Source organism: Neomonachus schauinslandi, chromosome 3, assembly GCF_002201575.2.
Source record: "Neomonachus schauinslandi chromosome 3, ASM220157v2, whole genome shotgun sequence".
Taxonomy (NCBI): Eukaryota; Metazoa; Chordata; class Mammalia; order Carnivora; family Phocidae; genus Neomonachus; species Neomonachus schauinslandi.
Window position 1 is genome coordinate 2,593,940 of NC_058405.1, and position 23,866 is coordinate 2,617,805.

Here is a 23,866-nt window from a genome sequence, read left to right on the forward strand (position 1 = left end):
CGCATCCCCTGGTCACCGACCTTCAGGACCCCAAAAGGCACTGGTGTCCCAGTCTACAGACGAGGAAACCCGCTCAGAAATGGACCTGCCGACAGTGACCCAGCTCGCGCAAAGATCCCACCTGGCAGGCAGGCCCTTGATGAGGACACCCAAACCGGGTTCCTTCAGTAGAGGGGGATTACTGTCCCCTGATGGCCAGATGCCGAACGTGGCCACCCCAGCGTACTTCCGTGCTCTGCGATCTTGGTCTCAGGGTAAAAGCATGTCCTTAGCTGGAGCTAGTGGGTCCATACGGGTTACTGTTAAATCTGCCACTGGCTACTTGAATGTACTCCTCATTCCCATTTGAGCGAGAGGATTTGTACTCAGATCGAAAACATAAAAATAGTTCTGTGACTCCTGAATTTTACCTTCTGTGGACCGAAAGGAGCACGACTACATTGTAACAAGGTGGGTAGGCACTGGTGAGAACTGTAACTGACAAATAGGCTGTTACTTGTTTATCTTGCTGCTGACAGGAAAGCTGAAAGGTGGGTTTGGGCTCTGTAAGAAAAAAATAGAAAACTCCACACTGAAATAAACCAGATTTGCCTTTTAATGGTTACCAGAATTTAGATGTAATTTCCCAAAAGAAAAAACAGTGACGCTTCTCAATTACATATGAAACAAGAGAGCAAACATTTTAAGAAATCTGGTTTTAAAATAGGATCGGGTGGGGGCGGGGGGTCTGAATCACAGAGCATCAGCCAAGAGGGACATAAAGGATCCAGAGGGGTCCGGTCCTTGTAGAAAGCATCGTGAAACCTACGGTAGTACTCACAAGTGCAGGAACCAACCCTAGGGAGAAAGACACCAGAGAAGCGGCTCTCTGGCCACAGAGAAAACCATCCACCCAAAGCACCATGCAGAAGCCAACCAGAGGCTAACAGGGCATCTCGCAGACAGAACTTCTTTAACGGAATCTATTCCTGAGGACACACCCACTTTCAATGACGATGTTCAGTCCCCCCACCCGGGTGCCCTCCAAATGTCCAGCTTTGTCTGCCTCCTCCCGAGAGCACACGATGGGCCATATCCCAAACGAGGGCTCCGCGACTCCCCCGGGCGTGCTTCCTGCCACCACGGACTTGGGTGCGTGCACGAGGAGGAGGAGAGGGCAGAGCCGCGGGTATCCCAGAGCCCCACCCGCGTGCTCTGGGCTCATCTTCCAAAAAACCGATCACTGATTGTTCTGAAATACTTCAGTTAAGCACAACCACCAATGCTTACTATTTCTGTCCAATTTCAACCTAATCAGTGTTCAAAATAGCTACAAGAGGGTTTTTAAACAGGATCGACGGGATCCCTGTGAGGGGAAGCACATGGGTAAGGAGGAGGAGGGGGACGAACGAGCCCAGAGGGCCCGTGATCCTGATGCGCACAAAGCTCAGTGGCTCGTTTCCTGCTGAGCAGCTAAGAAAAGTTCAGGGATATTTGGTTTGGTGTCACTGTAACATCTCCAGGTCCACATGTAGCCAAAAACCCACCCACGGACCACACTGCTCTGCTACCCCGAGGACTGGGACACAGCATGTGGGTTCCTGGACAAACGCAGCCTCCCCGTCCGCGTGCTGCTCGCTTCCCGGTGCCTCGGCTCAGGTTTCAAAGAGTCTGTGGAAAGCAGGCCCGACCTCTGCGATCATGTCGGTGGTGGTGGTGGAGCGGCCGTGCTTCTGGAAGGCCTGGTGGCTGCACTGCCTCGTGAGAGAGCACGCGCCCATGGCAGCCAGGAGGAGAGGGCTGGACCTGGAGGGGGATGAGCGTCAGACGGCAGGGACCCCCCACCACTGGTTGAGGTTTATAGTGATCTGCAGCCCCAGAGAGGACTACCGAAGACCTGAGAACGTGGGTTCCCGCCACCCTCACCAGATGCCCACGGGGCTTTGTTTCCACGTGTACACACGCCAGGCAGGTGCTCCCTGCCTCCCAGTGTGCCACCACCCCATGGCCTCGCATGGCTTCACAGGTGGGGTGGGGCTCCAGACCAAGGACACCCCGCCCCAGCACAGGTGGCCACCACTGTCCCACGATAGGTGTAGAAGACAGGGGCCCACGGAGCAAGAGCACCCCTGCCCTGGGATCGCTTCCGCGGGACACCGATGTTTCACGAGGCTACGCGTTAAACGTATGGGCAACCTGAATGGCTCCGTGGTTCAAAACTCTCGGGGGGGGGGGGGGGGCAAGCGAAGAGGTCACATACCCCTTTGTCTTCTCGGGTCCGGCGAGCAGCGCCCAGTGCACCAGGACGCCCAGGGCGCCCGACAGCAGGTCTCCCTGGCCACCACACCTGCGGCTGCTGCCCTCCTGCGCACACTCGAGCACTGCGGGGCAAGAGGGGCACGGCCGTCGGACGAGCTCGCCTGTGCCCGACAGTACCCAGGCGGCCCGGTTTACAGGAGAGCAGGCCCAGGCTGGCCCAGAAGCACCTGCCTGTGCAGCGCAAGCGGTGAGCAGACCAGTCCCACTCGGGCCCGCCGGAGCAGATGGGGAGAGGCGCGCAGGTACCCGGGGTCCTTGGGCCGCAGGCCCCTGGAGCTTGGGCCGCCCACGGCTCCTCGGGGACACGCGCCATCTTCAAGGAGGTGCGTGCCCTGCGCAGACCCAGCCGGCGGCCGCTCATCCTTCTATGCCGTGTAACCAGCAGCCACTTCGGGAAGTGCGGGGTTATATCCCCTCAATGTGTCAGAGTCTAGAGCACTTTCCAGCAACATGAACCCCAAAGGTTTCTGGGTCGCTCAGAGAGCACTCCCTCGGTGTCTCCTGTCATCCAGGGGCGTGCGTGCAAGCGAGCCTCCCGCTCCCCGGTCAGCGGGCCTACAGCACGACAGCAATTCTGTATGACGTCCTGTCACAACGACGAGTGCGCTCCCTGCCTCCTGCTCAGACTACATGAGGGGAAGGCCTGGCCACGGGGCACTAGGGAGGCTCGGCACCTCACGGTCACGGACACCCGCCCTAAGCTCCCCCTGCTGTTCCCACTGGACAGCCGGCAGGCCTCGGGGAGAGCACGAGGCGGAAGCTGCCACGCATCTAGCGCCTGGCGACCCCTCCACCCGCAGCAGCTCTCAGCTCCCTCATTTTCAGCCCTTCTTAAAGCAGAACAAGATGCATGGAATATTCTGGTAACTGCCTCTCTGGCGCTGGCAGGCGGGCCAGGGGCCCTGGAGCGCCACCTGCCGGTAGGACCGCAAGCCCGCCGCACGGCTTCCCCCAGACAGCAACAGAACTAGCCGCTGCACCAGACATCAACAAGGATGAACGCTCGGCGTGCTCCCCGCCCTTTGCAAAATTGAGAAGTAAAACCAAGGTCATCGGGAAGCCCCCGTGTGTGGAACATGGGTGACACAAAGGACCGCGTGTGCCGTGACTGTGGTTTTCCAGGGGCTGGTGCCCAGCGCCACCACACTGAGTGACATGCGTGAAGCCCACGGCTACCCACCCTGTTCACCGTCCGAAATCACGTCCCGTTCCCCTTTCCGGACCACGGTGACATTCCCCAAGGCCTGGCTGAGTCTCTGCACAGCTTCTCGATCGCTGCCGTCCCCAGGGTCTCTCAGCTGCAAGGTGGGACAGCACAGACCAGGCCGTTGTCAGACACATGAAAGGAGCCCACCATCACGGGTACGTCCTGCCTGTCTACCCTGACTCTCAGACACACGCACACGCACATACACATACACACACACACACTCTCCGCCGAGAACCCCAGCCCCACACACGGAAAGGCACAACGCATCCACTAGGGGGATGTAGGCCCAGAAGAGCTGGACAGCAAAGTCCTGGGGCGGATGCGCAAACACCGCTCAGGTACCCTCCCCCTACCTTTGGGTCACAGTTAGGGAACCCTGCCCAAGGCTGGAGTTTCACAGGTTTGCAGAGGTGACAACTCTGAAGAATCACGCACTAACATCTACGGGACGCTTACTACGTAAGAACTCTGCCAGCGCCAGAGAGAACATTCATCATCTCGTTTCATCCTCAGACCCTATGAAGTGATGCTCTCAGGACCCACAGTTCACAGGCGAGGCAACGCAGGACAGGGACGGAGTGCTCCGCCCAGAGCCCAGCACCCTGCCTCTCCCCCAGTCAGAGATGTACGAGGGAGAAGATCCCCGTCATTCCATGCACCACCGAGAAAGAAGAGCACCGTTAGCATGTGGGAAACATGCATCTCCTCGCTGGCCATCTGCAAGTCCGCCTCTGCAGGGACAGCTGGGGAAGAAGCAGAGCCATCTCTCACCCCTCCTCAGAATGGGGAGGGCTTACGCCCCATCTTTTGGGTGGTCAGCAAACTCACCACAGCTTCAGAGAGTCTGTTGAATTCCACGTGGTTGGGAGTGAGAACGGCCTTCCGGTAGCCCTGGAGGAGGGCTGGGTGCTGAGCGATCAGCCACAGCCCGTCCTACAGACAAGGACAGGTACATAGAGCACAGCCTTAGGGGCCTGGCTGGGAGAAGGGGCAGGAGAGGAATCACACTCACTGCATCGATGACGACGGGGATGTCCCTGGCCTTGGCTGCTTCTAAAATGCCCTGCAAGGAAAGAAAGATATGCTGAGCAACAAGGCCATCACCCCTCAGTGGAATTAAAAGAAGACCAAGCAAGCAGTACCCTGATGAACTGCAACATCAGGTCATCAACAAACACACAGGAAATGATAAATGCATGCAATAAGCAGAAAAAGACCCAAATGAACAGACAGCAGCCCCCCTGTAAGGCAGGGGCCCTGGGAACTCTGGAAAGAGGAGTCCATGGGAAGCCCAGTACACAGCGCTGGGCCAGGCGAGCCCATGGAGGCTGACCCCAAGCTAGAGGCTCCAAGGGTCCCACCAACATTAATCCTCAGGGTTCCCAGATGGAAAATCTGAAGTCGGCAGAATTCCCCCAAATCACGAGTTTTTATGCATTCTAACACTCTGTTTTAAAATAAGTGACAATAATAAAAGTGAATCACCTCTCTGAAAAAGTTATACTAAAGTCTGAGGTTTTTTGCCAAATTATATATCTATCTACGATCAACATGCATACGGTCGCTTATTATGAACCAGTATTTTACAAGATGACACGTTGCAATAGCATATAACAACCATCTCCCCCCGAAACACACACTTGAGAGTAGAAAACATCGAGGACGGTGAAGCAAGAACCCCACTCCAGGATGCCTGTGTCCTTACAAGAGGAGGAGACCAGCTCACAGACAACATGGAGACAACCGGATGGGAACACAGTGGGCAGGCAGCCGGCCATCTACCAGCCAAGGACAGAGGCCTCAAGAAAAAACCAAACCTGCTGACACTTTGCTCGTGGACATCCTCCAGGACTGGAAGAAAACAGACGTCTGCGGTGTTCTGCCGAGTCGGCCCCAGCAGACGGAGACAGACGTCCTCCATCATTTCCAGTGCCCACCCCCCCGCGGACACCATGGACTCCCTAGGAAGTGCCTTCTGGCCCCAAGAGGAAAAGCCAAGGAACCAGCAAATAAATACTGGACAAGGGAAGGCTGCTCTAATGGCCCTGAGTCCTCATCTTAAAGAAGTGTTGACCTCGGGCGCCTGGGCGGCTCAGTTGGTTAAGCAGCTGCCTTCGGCTCAGGTCACGATCCTGGAGTCCCTGGATCGAGTCCCACATCGGGCTCCCTGCTCGGCAGGGAGTCTGCTTCTCCCTCTGACCCTCCCCCCTCTCATGTTCTCTCTCTCAAATAAATAAAATCTTTTTTTAAAAAAAAAAAGAGGGGCGCCTGGGTGGCTCAGATGGTTGGGCGTCTGCCTTCGGCTCAGGTCACGATCCTGGGGTCCTGGGATCGAGTCCCGCATCGGGCTCCCTGCTAGGCGGGGAGCCTGCTTCTCCCTCTGCCTCTGCCTCTGCCTCTCTCTCTCTCTCTCTGACTCTCATGAATAAATAAATAAAAAAACATTTAAAAAAAAAATAAAAAAAAAAAGAAAGAAGTGTTGACCTCTTTGCGAGACAGCTTCTGACTGAGGCTCCAAGTGAACGAGTCCACAGACAGCGACCGAGCGTCTAGGACATCACCAGGTCACAGTTCTGGACCCCGGCGAAGCTGCTGGGATTGAAGGACATGGACTCACAGTCCAAAAGACTGAGAGTTGTGTGAACTTGAATAAAGTCACTTTACTTCTCTGAAACTCCATTTTCTAGTCTATAAAATGAGGGTAAGGTCTCAAATAATAATTTTTTTTTTTTTTTAAAGATTTTAATTGTCAGAGACAGCGCGCGCTCTCGTGAGCACTTAAGCAGGGGGAGCGGGAGAGGGAGAAGCAGGCTCCTCACCGAGCAGGGAGCCCGATGTGGGGCTCGATCCCAGCACCTGAGATCATGACCTGAGCCGAAGGCAGAGGCTTAACCGACTGAGCCACCCAGGCGCCCCTCGTATAATACTTTGAAGTTTGTATGCGGATGAGAAATACCAACTCTAAAGAGGTACCCAGTTCTTGGCAAGGGAGCTGGCGGGCCACAAATGGCGGCTGCAGGGGAGGCCACCTGCCGGCATCACCACTGCCAATCTCACCTACGGGATGGACAGCAAAGGAGGGAAGGAGCCGCACCCCCACAGGTGAGAAGAGGCTGGGTGCCGGCAGAGCAGCGGCCCCGTGTGTCCGGCAGTAAGTCCAGCTACAGTCAATCGGGGGGTGCTCCCGCGTGGGAGGGTGGCGCCCGGGGTGGGGACCCCGTAGCAGAGGCCCGGCAAGGGCAGCCCTGTAGGGGAGAGGGGGCTGCTGTAGCCACCACCACCTGGCCATACAGCTCCTAGACATTTATCCTGAAGGACACACCCAAAAGAGTTGGGACAAATATAGGTGCAGATATGTTTGAGACATCACTACCATGTTAAGAAAAAGCCGTCAACCACCTAACTGAACTAGTTAAATACCGTATATGGTGATATAGCTATTAAAAACACCAAAGACCAGGTACACAATCTATCCGGGAAAAGCCTCCAGGACTTATTACACAGGAGCAAGCTACAAAGGAGCATAAAGAGCATGAAGGGAGTTAGTCAAGAGCCCACATACTAGATCCAGAAACTGCAGGTCAAAACCAGCGTATAACGTGGAGGACTGAGTACCGCCAGCAGCAGCAAGCCCTCCCCCCAGCTCATCTACACGTCCAGCATGTTCCCCGTCAGAATCCCCGCTGCCTCTTCCGGCCCTAAAACTCCTGTGGGCATCACAGGACCCCCAGCAGCCCAAATACTCCGGACGCGAACAATGCTGGTGGGATCACAGCCACCGCCATCAGGACTGGGGGTCGCCGCACAGGGACAGCCATACAAATCCATGAACAGAGACCAGAGCCCCGAAATACACCACTGCCTTTCTGTCCAGACTTTCAACAAGGCTGCCCAGACACCAGTGGAGCGGTGCTGGAACGGAATATCCACTCCGTACACCAGACATGAAAATTTACTCAAAATAGACCACAGATCTACATACAAGAGCTAAAACAAAGCTCTCAAAAGACAGGACTTGATCAGAATTAAAAATTCATGCTTAAAAAAGAAAAAAGTGCAGCAAACAGGAGTTCCTCCAAATGTGAAGCGGGGTTATCACCAAAGTCTGTACATGAAGATTCGGAGCGGAACTGCTCGCAACAGCCCAGAGCGGAAGCCACCCAATCGTCCTTCAGGTGATGGGTAACCGAACCGCGCTCCACCCACACAGGGAACACCCAACAGCAAGGAGAGGAGCGGAGCACTGACCCACCCCGCGCACGCGAGCCCCGAGATGCCGCTGAGTGAACACAGCTGGTCACGAGCACCGCGTCCTGTAAGACCGCGTCGCCCTGAAAGGTCAGGAATCGGCAAATCCACAGACCGCAGGTGGAGGAGTGGATGCCAGGCTCTGGGGAGTTTGAGAGAAGGGAGCAGTTGCTGATAGATGTGGGGTTTCTTTTTGGGAGGATGAGAATGTTCTAAAACTGATCATGGTAGTGGCTGGACAACTGTGAATGTACTTAGAAACCACGGAATTGGGGGCGCCTGGGGGGCTCAGTCGTTAAGCGCCTGCCTTCGGCTCAGGTCATGATCCCAGGGTCCTGGGATCGAGCCCCGCATCGGGCTCCCTGCTCCGCGGGGAGCCTGCTTCTCCCTCTCCCTCTGCCCCTGCTTGTGTTCCCTCTCTGTGTCTGTCAAATAAAATCTTTATAAAAAAAAAAAAAAAAAAAGAAGAAGAAACCACAGAACTGGACGCTTTAAATGTGTGAATTGTGTGGCTGTAAAAACTCTTGAAACTGAAATTAAGAACTCAGCAATTTACGACATGGCCACTTCAGGGGTGTAATTTAATTTCTCCAATTTAATTTCCTCATCAGAAAAAGGAGGATAATGGGGCGCCCGGGTGGCTCGTCGTTAAGCGTCTGCCTTCGGCTCAGGTCATGACCCCAGGGTCCTGGGATCGAGCCCCGCATCAGGCTCCCTGCTCGGCGGAAAGCCTGCTTCCCCTCTCCCACTCCCCCTGCTTGTGGTCCCTCTCTCGCTGTCTCTCTCTCCGTCAAATAAATAAATAAAATCTTTAAAAAAAAAGAAAGAAATGGGGCGCCCAGGTGGCTCGGTCGTTAAGCGTCTGCCTTCAGCTCAGGTCATGATCCCAGGGTCCTGGGATCGAGCCCCGCATCGGGCTCCCTGCTCGGCAGGAAGCCTGCTTCTCTCTCTAGGCCCACTGCCCCTGCTTGTGCTCTGTGAAGTAAAATCTTTAAAAAAAAAAAAAAAAAGAGGATAAGAAGAGAAATCTAATAGGGCTGTTTTCAGGATTGCACCAGATAATGCATTTGGTTCAGGAAACATCTACTAAAGTGTCTGCTATGGAGAAGGCAGCGAGCGGGAAGCAGACAGCATCCCGGCTCCTTCCTTTGTAAAATGGGGAGAACACCAGCACCAACAGGAGGGCTTGGTGGGAACGGAGTGTAGCAACAGAAAGCACACGGAAAACGCACCCAATGTGAGTACAAGTCACAGACTGTACCAAGCGCAATAACCCAGTAGAACATGAGAAGGAAAACAGAGCCGAACGGATGAGGAAGGTGCACGGCCCGTCTCGGGTCCTCCGGCCAGGGCTGGCTGTGGCCCTGGCACGCGTATTTGTCCCAAGGGAGAAAAATACGAGGAATTCTGGTAAAATCCAAGCACGTTTTCCCACTCATTTAAACCGTTGTTTCAAAAATAAGCTCATTTCTCATCACTGATCTTAAGTTTTCTCTGCACATGAAATCCTCTGCTGAGGAATGAAGCGGCCAACAATCGGGGAGCCCAGGGAGACGTGGGTGAGGGTGAGGCGTCCATGCCCGGCGTGGCAGCTACTCGGAGGTGGGCACGCCTAGGGGTCAGGTAGACGGCACAGAAAGCCACGCTGCCACGGCAGGGCAGGCTCGGGGCCTGCAGCTCACCATGGAAGCCGAGAGGGCGTCTCGGTTTGCGGTTCTGTTCCAGAGACACCCTGACAAGTGGCTTCCTGATGCAAATCGCCATCAGACCATGCGGAGTCCGCTCGAGCTGCCGTGACAAATGCCACACGCTGGGTGGCTTGGAAAAACAAGGAATGCACTCCTCACAGTTCTGGAAGCTACAAGTCCAAGATGGGGGTGCCGGGGGAGGGTCTCCTACAGGTCACAGACCACTCACCGTGTCCTCACCTGGTGGAAGGGGAAGGGAGCTCTGGGGGCCCCTTTATAAGGGCACGAATCCCATTCAGGAGGCTGCTCCACCCTCACAACCCAACCACCCCCCTCCAAGGCCTCACTTCCTGACACTTCACCTTGGGGGTGAGGCTTCCAACACGTGGATCTGGGGGGAACACGCGTTCAGGCCGCAGCGTGGTCACCAACGGCCTACACGAACAGCTCTCCTGAGGAAGCAGCAGCCGAACCCCGAGGCTGCTCCCACAGCAGTCAGACACGTCTACACCAACAGCACGTGGGTGTCTCCCAAGTACGTAAGCGAGAAACAGCAGCATGATGTGAGAATCGGGGACAACGAGCACGAGAGGAGGACGAGGCCAGAGAACGTCGTGAGCTGCACTCTGTTGTGACCAAGTGGGGCCAGAGGTTAACGGACAAGTCACAAAGGTCACGAAGCCCATCATGCCGATGGTCCTCCGCACCCTGGCAGGCGCCCTCACTGGCCTCTCTTCCCAGAGACAAACCACCGGGAGAGGCCATCACAGCCCCGCCAGCCGCGCAGGGCCGCCACATCCGGACACAGTGCACGGCAGACCCGTCTATACATGGGCTTCCCCACTCGGATCTGCCCCTCACCGCACGCGAACCAAAGGCTCTTGCGCCCCGCAGTTAGAGTTTACTCCTACTTCTTGGCAAGTGGTCGAGATCGACGACACTGCCTGCGTGTGACGTGCCCCACGCTGGCTCCCGGCGGCCCCGACCCAGGGCCGCTCAGACTGTGCAGAGTGTCACCGAGGGTCACGGCTCGACTGTCCGGGACTGGCTCTCCGATTACTTGTCCCAAATGAACTGCTGGGTCGTTCGGCACCCCTGTTCTCTCGGCTCTTTTTGAGAGGGCTGAGTGGCTGTCCCTACCCCCACCCCCCAGGCGCCCATCACCACACTTCTCATTCCAGAGGGGAGACCCCCGAGCCCTGGGCGGTCCCAGGGAACGCCCCCCCCCCCCCCCCGCCCACTGCAGTATGACAAGCTGAGGCCCCGAGAGCAGGAGACTCCTTCTGTCTGGTCTGGTCTGTTTTAGGGTCATTCTTCTCTCTGCCTAGTGCCTCCTCTCTCCCCCAAACCATCCTAATTTTCCCATCAGAAGGCTCCGAAACACTGAACAACACAAACTCCAAGAAAACACTTCTCTTCTGACTCCACGAGCTGAGTCTAGGAGGAGAGGCATGTTCAATAATTCTCTACACTTACCTTAACGTTTTCGAGAAGAGTATCATCTCGCCCCAGGCCGGGTCCCACGACCAGGACGTGCAGCCGGGGCAGCCACTCCTCCACGTGGTGAACGGCGCCGGGGCTGTCGCTGCATGGAGAAAGTGAGGCCGGAGCAGCTCAGTCTGATTTGCACTTACTGGCTAGGGAGACTGCATGTTTTTCTGGATTTCCCCAGGTCCTTCTCCTGTTGCAGGACCCAGGCCAGGACCCCAGCCTGCATCTAGCCATACCGCCCCCATCAACTCCATCGGGCTCATCCTTTCACACCCCAAGGTAGAAATCTAGCTTTCAGCATCTGAACAAAGCTACAATGAGACATTCTGGCTACTTTCAAAATGGTCTCACCCTCTAGAATGAACCAGTTTGTTTCCATCACACAGGGGTACTTTATGCACTCAAAGGGGCACCTGGGAACGCTGTCACTGAGAATAGGACCTGCAAGCTGTACGGGATTGTGTCACTTCACCACCCCACCTTCCCACCCATCTCGCTCCTCGCTCTTAGAACCCACTTTGTGAGGCTTTGCCCCCAACAAGCCCACCTGTGCTTGGTCTCCGTGTCTGACGGACTGCAGGGATACAGGCCCTTCCAGAAGAGTGCCAACGGTTCTCCAGAATACCCCTCCTCCCCCGTTCCTGCCCACGCTGTGCTCCCAGCTGTTGGGCACTGGACTGTCCCTGCTGACACGCACCCCTGCGTAGCCTCATCCTCGTCTCCCGGCTTTAAACACCTCCCACGTTAATACCCCCAGATCTACGCCTTCCCTGACCACCCCACTCTTGTCCGACACATCACAGCAATGCTGCTTGGATGTCCAACAGGCAAGTGAAAACACATCCAAAAGTCAGCTCCTGATGGTCACCCCCACCAAACCTGCTCCCCCAGGTTCCCCACCTTGTCAAGTGACAACTAGCTTGGATCAAACCCAGAGTGGCCTCCAGGACTCTCATCTTCTCCTCCTACCCCATATCCCACCTGCCAGCAGATCCTGGGGCTGCACTTTCAAATGAACCTAGAATGTGACCCCCTCTCCTACTTCTACCCACTAGGACCCTGACAACTCCCTTCTCATGCAACCCCTGCTCCCACCCTGGGCCCCAAAAGCTCATTCTCCACAGCAGCCAGCTAAGTCTTTAAAATGTACATTGGATCCATTCCTCCCCTGCTCAAGGGCTCTAGCACATCCCTTCTCCCTTTTCCTCATTTACGTGAAAGCCGAAACCCCTAGGATGACCCCCATGACCTACCTGCACAGCTTGGCCCTGAACCTCTCGGGTCACCCGCCCTATCCTGAGTCCCCAGTGCTCCCCCAAACTCCTCGGCTTGAACTGTGGCGCCAGCCCTTCCCCAGGTCTGCAGGTCCCTACCTTAGCGCCACTCTCTGGGCCCCTGCCCACCATCACCCTAGTGAAAACTGCACACGGGCCACGCGCGTGCACACGTGATGCGTGGCACGCATGCTGCCCACGCGGCTGGCATTCCCTGTCTCCTGCCCTGCCCCTCTGCGTGGTCCTCATCACCCTCTGACATCCTGCTCTCTTGCTTGTCCGTCTCCAGAGCTGTGCTGCCCAATATGGCAGACACCAGCCACACGTGGCGATGTAAGTTTAATTCAGCTTCTGAGTCCCACCGGCCACATCTCAGGTGCTCAGCAGCCACGGATCTGGACAGCACTGAGAACGTGTTCACCACTGCAGAAAGCTCTAGGACACAGGGCTGCCCTATAAAGGGGGCTGCATGGGAGCAGGTGGTCTGCCTGCTTGGTTCAATGTCGTCCCCGTGGAAGCCAGTGGAAGCACCTGCCTGCTCGACAGGCCCCTCGTTACCACCGTGGGCAGCACAGCTGCAGCAAGGCCAAGACCTGTTAGGATGCTTCAGCCATTTCTGACGGACCACGGGGCAGCCTGGGGGCACAGCGCCCTGGGGGCCCAGACCTCTCCCATGCCTTACACGCATGGCCGCTTGTCTTCTGGCCAGTGGGCTCCTTACAGCCTCCTTCTGACAGCACCCGCCTACCACCTCCTAGTAGAGCAGCCGCTCCACGGAGGGACTCTGAGCCCACAAGAAGGCCCCGTGGCCGAGGAGCCCGGCTGCGAGCAAAGCACCCCGAGCGGCCCCACTCACAGAACTGGGTGAACGATCAGCTCCGGGCTGTACGACTTGACCACAGGCGCGGCCTCCCGGGTGCAGAACACGTGGGATAAATCTGCGCCCTGAGAAATGAGCACAACAGGCAGACTCAGAGCAGGGCCCACTCAACGGACGCGGAAGTGGCCTCAGCGCCAGCCCCTCACCGGGGCCCTTAAACTATAGCGAGGTGGCTCAGAGGAGGATGGAAGCTAAGGAAAGGGCTGGAAAGAAAGCAGACTTCTGCTGCCACCCAAGAGGCAGGTCAACCCAGACCAGCTCTGGCTGCATCACCCCGAGGGCCATGGGGAGCATGTTTCACATTAACTGTGCCAACTGGGCCATTAGGACTTGATCAAAGGCCTGGGAAATCGCCAAGGCGTAAAGACGCCAACTGCTTAAGTGAGGACTAAAGCGGCATTCTAGGATCATGGTGGTGAAGGACAGTTCTAATAAAACTTCAGTTAGGGGCACCTGGGTGGCTCAGTCGGTGAAGCATCTGCCTTCAGCTCAGGTCAGGATCCCAGGGTCCTAGGATCGAGCCCCGCATCAGGCTCCCTGCTCAGTGGGGAGTCTGCTGCTCCCTCTGCCTGCCACTCCCCCTTCTCGTGATCTCTCCCTAATAAATAAAATCTTAAAAAAAAAAAAAATCCAGTTCTGTTGTCACTGCACAAGGTCAGGATAGATTTAAAGGTTTCTCTTACCCATAATTACCCTAGGATATTGAGATTTCTATCCGAAAACATTTCTTTAATCATATTTAAAGAATCCAACTCTTGGGGCGCCTGGGTGGCTCAGTCGGTGAAGCATCTGCCTTCAGCTCAGGTCATGATCTCAGGGTCCTAGGATCGAGCTCCTCATCGGGCTCCCTGCTCAGCGGGGAGTCTGCTTCTCCCTCTACCCCTCCCCACTGCTCGTGGTCTCTCACATGCTCGCTCTCTCAAATAAATAAAATCTTTAAAAAATAAGGAAAGAGGGGCGCCTGGGTGGCTCAGTTGGTTAAGCGACTGCCTTCGGCTCAGGTCATGATCCTGGAGTCCCGGGATCGAGTCCCGCGTCGGGCTCCCTGCTCAGTGGGGGGGTCTGCTTCTCCCTTTGACCCTCTTCCCTCTCGTGCTCTCTCTCACTCTCTCTCAAATAAATAAATAAAATCTTTAAAAAAATAAAAAATAAGGAAAGAATCCAACTGTTGACTAGACAGAGAAGCTGTAAATAGACCTACCACTTTGAGAGCTGAGATGGCAGCAAAGTAGGGCGCTCCAGTGTACCTAAAAAGGAAGATAGGGACAGTCAACATCCTCTGAGGAGGCCAGCACACCAGGGTTATCAGTGGGTCATAAAGACAGGAATCACCGAGCCCAGGGCCCAGCACCTCGCAGCATGGAGCCCAACGAGGCCTGAGCTCCCGACCCGAGCTGAGATGGAGAGTTCGCCGCTCAGCCGACTAAGGCACCAGGTACCCCTGTCACGGAAGACCTTCGTACCACGTCAGGACCGCTGGCTTCTCTGCAGCGCTGTGTTCAAACCGGAGGCTTGCAGAGGCCGTGGGAGCTCAGTGACAGCACGGAGAACAGCGGCACACAGCGAGGCACCGGGACTCACACACCTCCCCCCGGCGTCCGTCCCACCATTCCCGAACGCCTGTATTTTTAACATTGCCTCCAGCACAGAAGGGGGGGCAATTAGCAATGGGCAAGTACATTTAAGATGTCTGCACTCTGCTCCAGTATCAATTCTGGGAATCGATCCCTTGGAAATAACCAGATGCACATGTAAGTAGAAAAACGTACAGGGATGTCTACAGTCATACTGTTTAGTTGGGAAAAAGAACAGAAGTGACCGATCGCCTAACAGGGATTGGCTAATAAGTTACGGCCATCTTTACAATGAATACCACACATCCACTTACCAAGAATTGGTCTCTAGGAACCAACATGGAATGACTGATACCCAGAACATCGCATTAAATGAAAAGGTGGTCACACTGCCAAACAGCAAGCATACATAATGCAAAGCCCTGACACTTGTTTTCTCTGTTTTGTAATACAAGTACCTGATGTAAGCTTTGACTGCAAAAGCATCCACTTCGAACACGGCTATCTCAAACGCTTCACCAGTCCAGGACTAGGGAGAAAGCCAGGCCACCCCCACCCCCTTGAGGCTAGTTTGTTTTAAAGATCTTGGTTGATTTCAGGGCACCTGGGTGGCTCAGTTGGTTAAGCGACTGCCTTCGGCTCAGGTCATGATCCCAGGGTCCTGGGATTGAGTCCCACATCGGGCTCCCCCTGCTCTGCGGGGAGCCTGCTTCTCCCTCTGCCTCTGCCTGCCACTCCCCCTGCTTGTGCTCTGTCAAATAAATAAAAATCTTTAAAAAAAAAATAAATAAAAATCTTGGTTGATTTCAGTAACGGACTATTTGGGCCACTTGTAGTCTCTCTTCCGGTGCTTTAAATTCCCACATTCATGCTTTAAATTCACCAATAAGGAGTGAACCCTTGAGACCCTAGGTGCCCACCCTCACCCCCAATAAAAGGAGAACCCAAGCCCACATGATCTGTCCACCCATAACCTCGTTGTGTGGCCCCAGTGCTATGTCATTTCCAGATCTTGTAAGTAACACACCTTTATTTTTTCAAAGTTTCCTGATAGTTGTTGCTAAAGGGCATCTTGTGATCATAAGAACCACGGAGGCAGCTCCAACTACAACACTGGTTATTGGCAGGCTGAGACTGGCACAAAACAGCGACAGCATGGTCCCAGTTTTGTAAAAAAAATAGTTACATACACAGAAAAGTCTGGAAGGCTAATAATGTGCCCATGCTGTATTATTATATGGGGTACTATGAGGCTTTTACTTCACACATTTCTGCAGTGTTTTTTACAACAAGCAGATAATACCTTTATAATCAGAATAAAGATGATCCTACTTTAAAGGTTAGTTCCTAAAGCTAATGGACATATTTTAAGTTAATTACTCCCTAGCATGCTACACTACCAGACTTAACCGAAAAGAAAGCCTGATGGCCAGTTCTTCCCATGTAAATGTCCCAAAATATAAGGCAGGAGACAGAGGGGATGTGAGGACTAAAACCCTGACTCCCTCAAGTCTCTCAAGGGATCAAGGGCCCAAGGGCCTGGTTGAGGCCACCGCACTGCTGGCCTCCATCCAAGATGCTGGAAGAGGGCTGTCCTTTTTTTTTAGGAGGGCTGTCCTTTAACTGGGGACCCGAAGGAAGAGAAGCAGCTAAGAGCTAACGATCCAAGAATACAAAATGCAGTAGGAGAAAAAAACAGATGAGGAAGGAGAGCCAGTAACAGAGGCACATTTCCCTCATCCAAAGGGACCATGTTTACAGACAGAAAGGGTTCAAGTCCCAAGTAAGATTAGCGAAGATAAGACACACCCGGACACATCCAGAGGAAACGAGAATTCTAAAGAAAAAGAAAATCTTATAAACATCCAAGCAAGAACAAGTTACTTATAAATTAAAGCAAACTTCTTTTTTGTGGTGCAAAATACAGGCTAGAAGACAATGCAATCACATGATAGTTTAGCAAAGAAAATCATGCTACCTGAGAATCCCCAGCTCAGCCAAGGCACAACACAGCCCACCCACCACAGAAGACACAGCAGGTATGCAAGTCCTCCACAGGGTGCCCTGCGAACTGTCAAAGAAAATGCCAGAAAAGGGACGCCTGGGTGGCTCAGTCGTTAAGCGTCTGCCTTCAGCTCAGGTCATGGTCCCAGGGTCCTGGGATCGAGCCCCGCATCGGGCTCCCTGCTCCGCGGGAAGCCTGCTTCTCCCTCTCCCACTCCCCCTGCTTGTGTTCCCTCTCTCACTGTCTCTCTCTGTCAAATAAATAAATTAAATTAATAAAATCTTTAAAAAAAAAAAAAAAAAAAGGAAAAGAAAATGCCAGAAGAGGCCAAGGACTCCCACCCCAAGTGCCGACCGCTCGGCCAGGGAGGAACTAGGCAGCAGCGTACAGACTTGCGTGTAAGTACTCGGGGCTGCGCTAGGAATTCCCTAAGAGTTCTTAGATCAGTGTTAACGCTCTCCTGAGTGGCATTTGTAATTCATCATGGTAGTTAGAAAAGGCAAGCCCTAGTTAAATTTGAAAGCATAACAGTATTTCCAGATTAATAAAAGGAAAAACCTAGCAAAAATAAGGAAAAAATGGAAACACAACGAAAAATGAAGAGAAAACATAACAAGTCTTAGAAAGTACACCAGGCAGACTGAATGTGAACAGGTTGATCTGCCTTATTAAAAAGAGCAGTTACTGGGCGCCTGGGTGGCTCAGTTGGTTAAGCGACTGCCTTCGGCTCAGGTCATGATCCTGGAGTCCCGGGATCGAGTCCCGCATCGGGCTCCCTGCTCAGCAGGGAGTCTGCTTCTCCCTCTGACCCTCCTCCCTCTCATGCTCTCTGTATCTCATTCTCTCTGTCTCAAATGAATAAATAAAATCTTTAAAAAAAAAAAAAAAAAAAGAGCAGCTACTGTCACCTGGGGTTAAGAAACAAATCAAGCTGTGTATTATTTATAACACACCTAACTATGTGATAAACCGCTGAAAATACACAGCCAGGCAGAGACAGCACGTCAACATGAACAGAGAATAAGCAGTAGCTGAAATGGTAACCAAGGTTGAATTTAAGTCAAAGGCAAAGGTATCATTTATAAACAAGGACAGATTATAAAATTTTATGTGCGAACAACACGGCAGCAAACTCCATAGAACTAGAAAACAAGCCTTGAAAAAAGGCTAGAATCTGTCAAATTTCCTTAATGACTTCCAAGAACATCTTCAAATTGACAAAGTAAACCAAACACATGCTGGTTTTCTCCTGATTACAAAGTAACGCATGTTTATGGTATGTAGCCGGGTCAATACAGGAAAGTCTAAAACAGGAAAAAACAGTCCCAGCCCCCCGCCCTGGGGGGAGTCTCCACACTGCGCACCAGTGAAGAGCTCACTCGGGGCCCTTACTGTTTTCTCCTATTCACAAAGTTCATCACTGAAAAATCCCGGGTGTCAGAACATCAGACTACACTGAGAAATTACTGGGGTCCAACCAGACAGACAGACGGACAACTGACTGATAAGCAGGTAGACAGCCAGACAACAGAGACTGACTGCTTAAACACTAACATTTTCCAAGTCACTTACTCCTGGCAGCCTCCAACGACGCCTATTCTTCCATCTTGGCCTTTGTGCTTCTTGGAAGTTTGAGGAGGTATAATATTTCTCACCAGCTGCAAAGTATTCTCCATGTCCTTTATCGAATGTGCTTTATGCAGTGAAAATGCTCTTTGTAAAACTGAAAAACAGGAAAACGGAATCATTTAGAAAAATATTAGCATACATAAAAAAGAGACTGAAACAAGATAGCCTATTAACCAAAACACTTCCCAAAGTTGACTTAACATGGAGGCTACAGATTTTTATCCCATGGTTTCCTTATTTTATTTCTGTAAGCAAATGATGCTTAGAAATTACAACACAACACTAACACTAGCTGGACATATCAAGTTTGTTTCTGAAATGTCTCAGACATTTCCAAAGTCTAGTTAACCTTTCAGAGAGTGTTTTTAATGCATTACCACTTAATAAACTACTCATATTCTAGTTCAATCTTCCATTAAGTTTATCAGATCTCTTCTCTTAAACTGCAAAAGCAACCTCCATATTCATACTCCCAACCTTCCAGTCATGTTTCTGACACTCAATTAGATACTAACTAAATAACCTAGAAATGGCCTTCTAAATAGAGAACACAGCTTACACTGGGTTCAAAGCGGCATTTTAAAATAAGATGAATAAATAAATAAAATAAGATGATTTTGAATTGTCTCTAAATAGCTAGATTTTAATTGCCTTTCTAGAAAAACTTCCGTCATTACATTTGCCTTGATATTTAACCCAGCTCAGCTGTGAGAGAAATGCCATGTTCTGTAACATGTTGTGTATTCAAGGTTTGAATAGATACTAAAGCACGTTTTCTCTAGAATTAAAGGGTCTTTGCAAATATACACAATACTCACACAAGGCACCCAACATTCATTTCCTTCCAGTTATCTTAGCAGCAGAGAAAAACCAGGCAGGTGTCACAGTTCCAATGAAGACCAAAAGCTGCCCCAGCTCCATAAGGTAAACAGCTTTATCTTTAAAAACACTCTTACAATTTTGCTTTTTATTCAACGATTTTATTCAAGTAATTTTCTTTAATGAGTAGCTGTAATTGCCGCCTCAGCTGATGTGCCAGGTGCTGAGACCCCCACATGTGAGAATATTAATTACTGTCAACCCAACACTTTTCACCTGTTCCCAAACCAACACAAGACTAAAACTCAAAACAGAATCACTGTAAATCTTTGGCCAAGAAAAGGCCCAACTGGGCTTGCTCAGCCTTGGCGACAGCCGGCTGATCCCTCTGCTTCCAAAGTCTGGTGCCAAGTCTACCGTCCTGCCCCAGAGGCACCGAGCTACCAGAGCATCCCAACTCTCTCCTCCTCCGCCGAGTTCACTCCACCTCCCCAGTGCCTGTGCATGCCCCCCTCCCAGACCGCCGTCTCCTCCTCGCACCCGTCACTGTGCACTCCCCATAAGCTTCAGGAAGGGTACTAGGGCTGCTGCCATCAGATCTGGTGACACATCGCTGACTGCTGAAGAGCATCTCCACAGTCACGGAAACTTTAGCACATCCAGCTTAACAACATGATCCGTCAATACGAGGATATCAAAGAACGGCCGTGCCTTCAAATTCCTCACATCGTGAAATACAGTTGCTTTTTAAAGTCTAGAAACTGGGGGCGCCTGAGTGGCCCAGACGGTTAGGCGTCTGCCTTCGGCTCGGGTCGTGATCTCAGGGTCCTGGGATCGAGCCCCACGTCTGACTCCTGGCTCAGTGGGGAGCCTGCTTCTTCCTCTGCCTCTCCCCCTGCTCGTGCTCTCTCTATCTCTGTCTCGAATGAATAAATAGAATCTTTAAAAAAAAAAAAGTCTAGAAACTGTAAAAGTGGAGTCCAAACGTAACCAATCACGTAAGGGGTGTTCTGGGTTCCTTACAATGTTGTGGGTTTATCAGGTTCCAGTACCTTCTATTCAGCACTTCGTCACACACAGAGTATCCCTAAGACCGCTACCCTTTGCCGACACAGCATGAGGCTCCCACCTCTGGCTTCAGGATAGCTGTTTCCCCACCCTCCATCACCTCGGAGTCTGGCACAGACCAAGACACTCCATAAATGTTTGAAAAATTAAAAGCATCTTGGTTTATTCTCCTCATTAGCGGCCGGTGTATCCTTTTACAGATAAGGAAACTAGAGCCCAGAGACACAGGCCTGGGAAGATGCCTGGGGTAGTAATGGATAAGCCAGACCAGAAGACCCCATTTTACCAAAATGCTGCCATTTTACAGCAAATCATTTTTCCTTAACCAAATTGTCACCACACCAACCAAAAGACAAGACAACAACGATCAAATCCTTCTCAGTTGCCCCTAATAACCCTTTGGGAGGGGAGAATAAAATCACTTGAGAAGTACACCATTTTCACTGTTTAACCAGCAGTGTATGGATACGAAGTAAATCCACTGCTCACCAGACTCTGTCCCATCCACCTGAGAGGAACGCCTTCTGTTAGCAAAGGGCCAAATGAAGGTCAATTACATCTCCCCACACTTCAGTTACTCAGTTTCAGCTGGCTTACTGGCATGCATCATTGGACTTATCCACAGAAATACTTAAATATAAACATCAATGTTCTCAAGGATAAAAACAGCTTGACAAGAGGCGATTTAAAATTTATCCCATTACGTAACTTTATTTCCAGGACGATTCTGAGTCTGGAAGAACAGGTCAAACCCGTCCGATTTTTGTTTGTTTTATGGAAGTGGCGGAGGGAGCTTGGAGATGTAAACGGATTTCTTCGGCCTGGGCTGTTTTCTAGAATTACCACCTACAGCGCTCTGGGATAACACTGTGTCTTTGTGCCACCCTGTGCTCCAAACCAAAGGGAACCATAGCTAATCTGGAGCAGCTGACAGCAATCTTACAGTAACCCACAGGCCCTAAAGCTAGGATGGGAAGCCAGTGCTCTAGAACTCCACCTGTTTTGGGGTAAAAGTTCAGCAAATCAGCCTAATAATAAAACCTTGAACAAATGCCAAGAGAAATACAGCTAGCTAGTCACAGTGTGCAAATTTAAGACAAATGGCTACCAATAAAAAGTCTAAACAAACTGTGACCGGAAGCCCCTCTGCTGCCCGTGTGAGTAAGGGAGGTGCAGAAGCTAAGAGACCCCTCAATGCCTCTCAAAGCAACTGGCACCTGAAGCTAAGGTAATGCTGTGTGTCAACTATACTCCAATTAAAAAAAAAAGGCAATTGGAACTACCGTGCGGAAAACCAAAAAGCCAAAACTCCCTAACAATTATTCCCTACTCTGCACCACTATATATACGTACGTAGCAAAATCTTTTTACTATCATAGCAAAGTGAATTTACCATTTCAGCTAGTTACTGGCTGGGGAACCGCGGATGGCGTAATTTTCGTATTCTCTCAGGCCCTGTAACCTCCCACACAAAGGTGGGTCAACAAATCTCTCCACCGCGTGTGAGAAATGGGATAATACAACCCACACGAATCCACACGTTCCCTAACGGTCTAAAACACATTCCTGTATTTTACGTAATAATCATCCACCCGGCAAACAGGACGAGGAAAACACCTTACGACGGGGTACGGGACTCCGATCAGGACAGCCCTGTTCTTGCACGCCTCCATTCTTTCTACACCACCCGTCCTGTTTAATAGCCAAGGCCGCGGCGGGGTCCTCGGGGGTCGCTCGGGTGAGCCCAGGCGCGCCCCGGGCCCTTGCCCCGCGGTACCGGCGCTTCCAGCCACCCCCCCACGAGGAGGCTGCTGTGCGGCGGACCGCACGCGAAGCCCTCCTCGGCCCGGCCCCGCGGCCGCACGAAGGCCGTACAATTCCTCGCGGCCCCCGGGCTCCCCGCGCGAGCGACCCTCGGCGGCGCCCCCCGTCCCGACGAGCGCCCGCGGCCGGATACCTGCGTCCAGCGGCAGCTCGTAGAGCACGAGCACGGCCGAGAGCAGCGCGACAGCGGCCGCGCCCGCGAGCACAGCCCCGGCCCCCGCCAGAGGGGCCATGCCCGCGAGGCCCGGATCGCTCTTACCTCGGAGGCAGGCCCCGGCAGCCGCCCAAACTGGACCTACGGCCATCGGCAGACTTCCGGTCTCCCGGCCGCCCCCGCGCCGCCGCCGGAACCAGAGCTCGCGGCGGACTTCCGGCTCCCGAAGGCCCACGCGCGGTCGCCGGAAGCCGACCCTCACAATCTGGCCTCGCCCCACCCACAGACTGGCCTCCATCAGTCATAGACGGTGTCTGATGATTGACAAGCTCAATGCCCAACCCCGCGGGGCCCCAGCTCCCGACCACTGGCGTTTTGCCGGAAAGCAGGTTCCGCCATCGAGATGCGTCTCAGGGATTTAGTGTTTGGGTTCTTTTTATTGTTCCTCTTCGGGGCTGGGGGCGTTATAGAAAAGGGGGCAGAACGCTGCCCAGTTGACAAGCACGTTACTCTCGGAAAGCAGGTGGGGGGCCTGGAGCACCACCTTTGCGCAGTCCGATTGCGCTCTGGGCCGGCTGTGCGCCCTGGACTCCACGCTGGTCTTCCCCTGGGAGGCTCCCGCGCTGCTCCCCGCCCCGGTGAGCGGGGGCGCCGCCGTTGCAGCCGCTCAAGTCAGAAACCTGGAGGGCATCCTCTCTCCCCGCCTTCCCCCTCCCGCATCCCTCGTCCTGAGGGCCTGCCTTGCAGAGGCTGCTTTCAGGCAAACAGGCTAGAGCCAGGGAAGGTAGACGGGCCCATGGCGACCCCCTGGCTGAACACGGCCGGGCCCACTGGGGGGGCGGGGGGGAGTGGGGGCACAGTCAGAACAGAAACGTGTTGTTTCACAGTTCCGAAGTCCGCAAGTCTAACTTCAGCCTTCTGGTGGTGGCCATCGCTCCTTGGCGTTGCTTGCCTTGCAGCTGTGTCCCTACCATCTCTGCCTGTGTCCTCAAATGGCGTTCTTCGTGAGTCTGTCCTCATATGGTGGTACTTTCCTCTTATAAGGACGCCAGTCATATTGAATTAGGGCCCACTCTGATCACCTTTTGCTAATTTGGTCATCAGCAAAGACCCTACTTTCAAGTAAGGGTACACTGACAGGTACTGGGGGTTGGGACCTAAACAGATCTTGGGGGATACAACTCACCCATAACACCTAAATGCGCCTCCTTACTTCCCTACAGCAACAGAAAGATCGTGTCACTCCTCTTGAGGTGGTTTTGAATGTAGGTGAGGTTCGGTAGGGTAAGGTCCCGAGCCAACCACCAAGAAAGGATTCTTGAGACATCTTTGGTGCAAAAAGGTGATTTCACTAAAAGCACGGGGACAGGACCGAGTGCAGAAAGAGCTGCTACACAGGGGTTGTGAGGGGTGGCTCATTATATACTTGGGAGTTGGGGGAGGTAAAGAAATGGGAGGTTTTCAAAAGAACTTTCATATGCTAAAAAGGACCTACAAGATACTGGAGGCCTTGCCATTGTCAAGTTAAGGTTGTTTTTGCCACTAGCAAGGCATTAACATTAAGACAGTTGGGAGCTTCCTTCCAGAAGTTAAGGTATTGTTAAGAATACTCTTTTGGGGGCGGGGGTGGGGGGGTGGGGACGCCTGGGTGGCTCAGATGGTTGGGCGTCTGCCTTTGGATCGGGTCAGGATTTCCGGGTCCTG

At 52.9% G+C, this 23,866-nt stretch overlaps 1 protein-coding gene across 2 annotated transcripts; it reads right to left on the reverse strand.

The window, feature by feature from the left end:
- Positions 1–577: 577 nt before the first annotated feature.
- Positions 578–22,348, reverse strand: NAXD (NAD(P)HX dehydratase). Of its 2 annotated transcripts, none has more exons than XM_021695931.1 (10): positions 22,268–22,348; positions 18,241–18,391; positions 14,291–14,336; positions 13,066–13,154; positions 10,921–11,029; positions 4,521–4,571; positions 4,337–4,441; positions 3,479–3,596; positions 2,240–2,360; positions 578–1,785 (listed from the first exon to the last, which is right to left on the reverse strand). In XM_021695931.1, exons 1-10 carry the CDS (start codon positions 22,311–22,313, stop codon positions 1,635–1,637), a joined length of 987 nt encoding a protein of 328 aa, XP_021551606.1. In that variant the 5' UTR covers positions 22,314–22,348; the 3' UTR covers positions 578–1,634. The 2 variants fall into 2 exon arrangements, with proteins under 2 accessions (XP_021551606.1, XP_021551609.1); XM_021695934.1 differs by having other exon boundaries at positions 22,142–22,280.
- Positions 22,349–23,866: the final 1,518 nt, after the last annotated feature.

What these genes read in the sequence shown, in the direction of transcription:
- NAXD (XM_021695934.1), bottom strand. Translation starts at nt 22,241, where the DNA reads ATGGCCCCTCTGGCGGGGGCCGGGGCTGTGCTCGCGGGCGCGGCCGCT. An exon ending in CGAGCTGCCGCTGGACGCAG is followed by an intron (nt 18,392 to 22,141) that starts GTATCCGGCCGC and finishes CCTGTTTTTCAG; the next exon opens with TTTTACAAAGAGCATTTTCA. An exon ending in CTGATCGTTCACCCAGTTCT is followed by an intron (nt 11,030 to 13,065) that starts GTGAGTGGGGCC and finishes TTCTCCATGCAG; the next exon opens with CGACAGCCCCGGCGCCGTTC.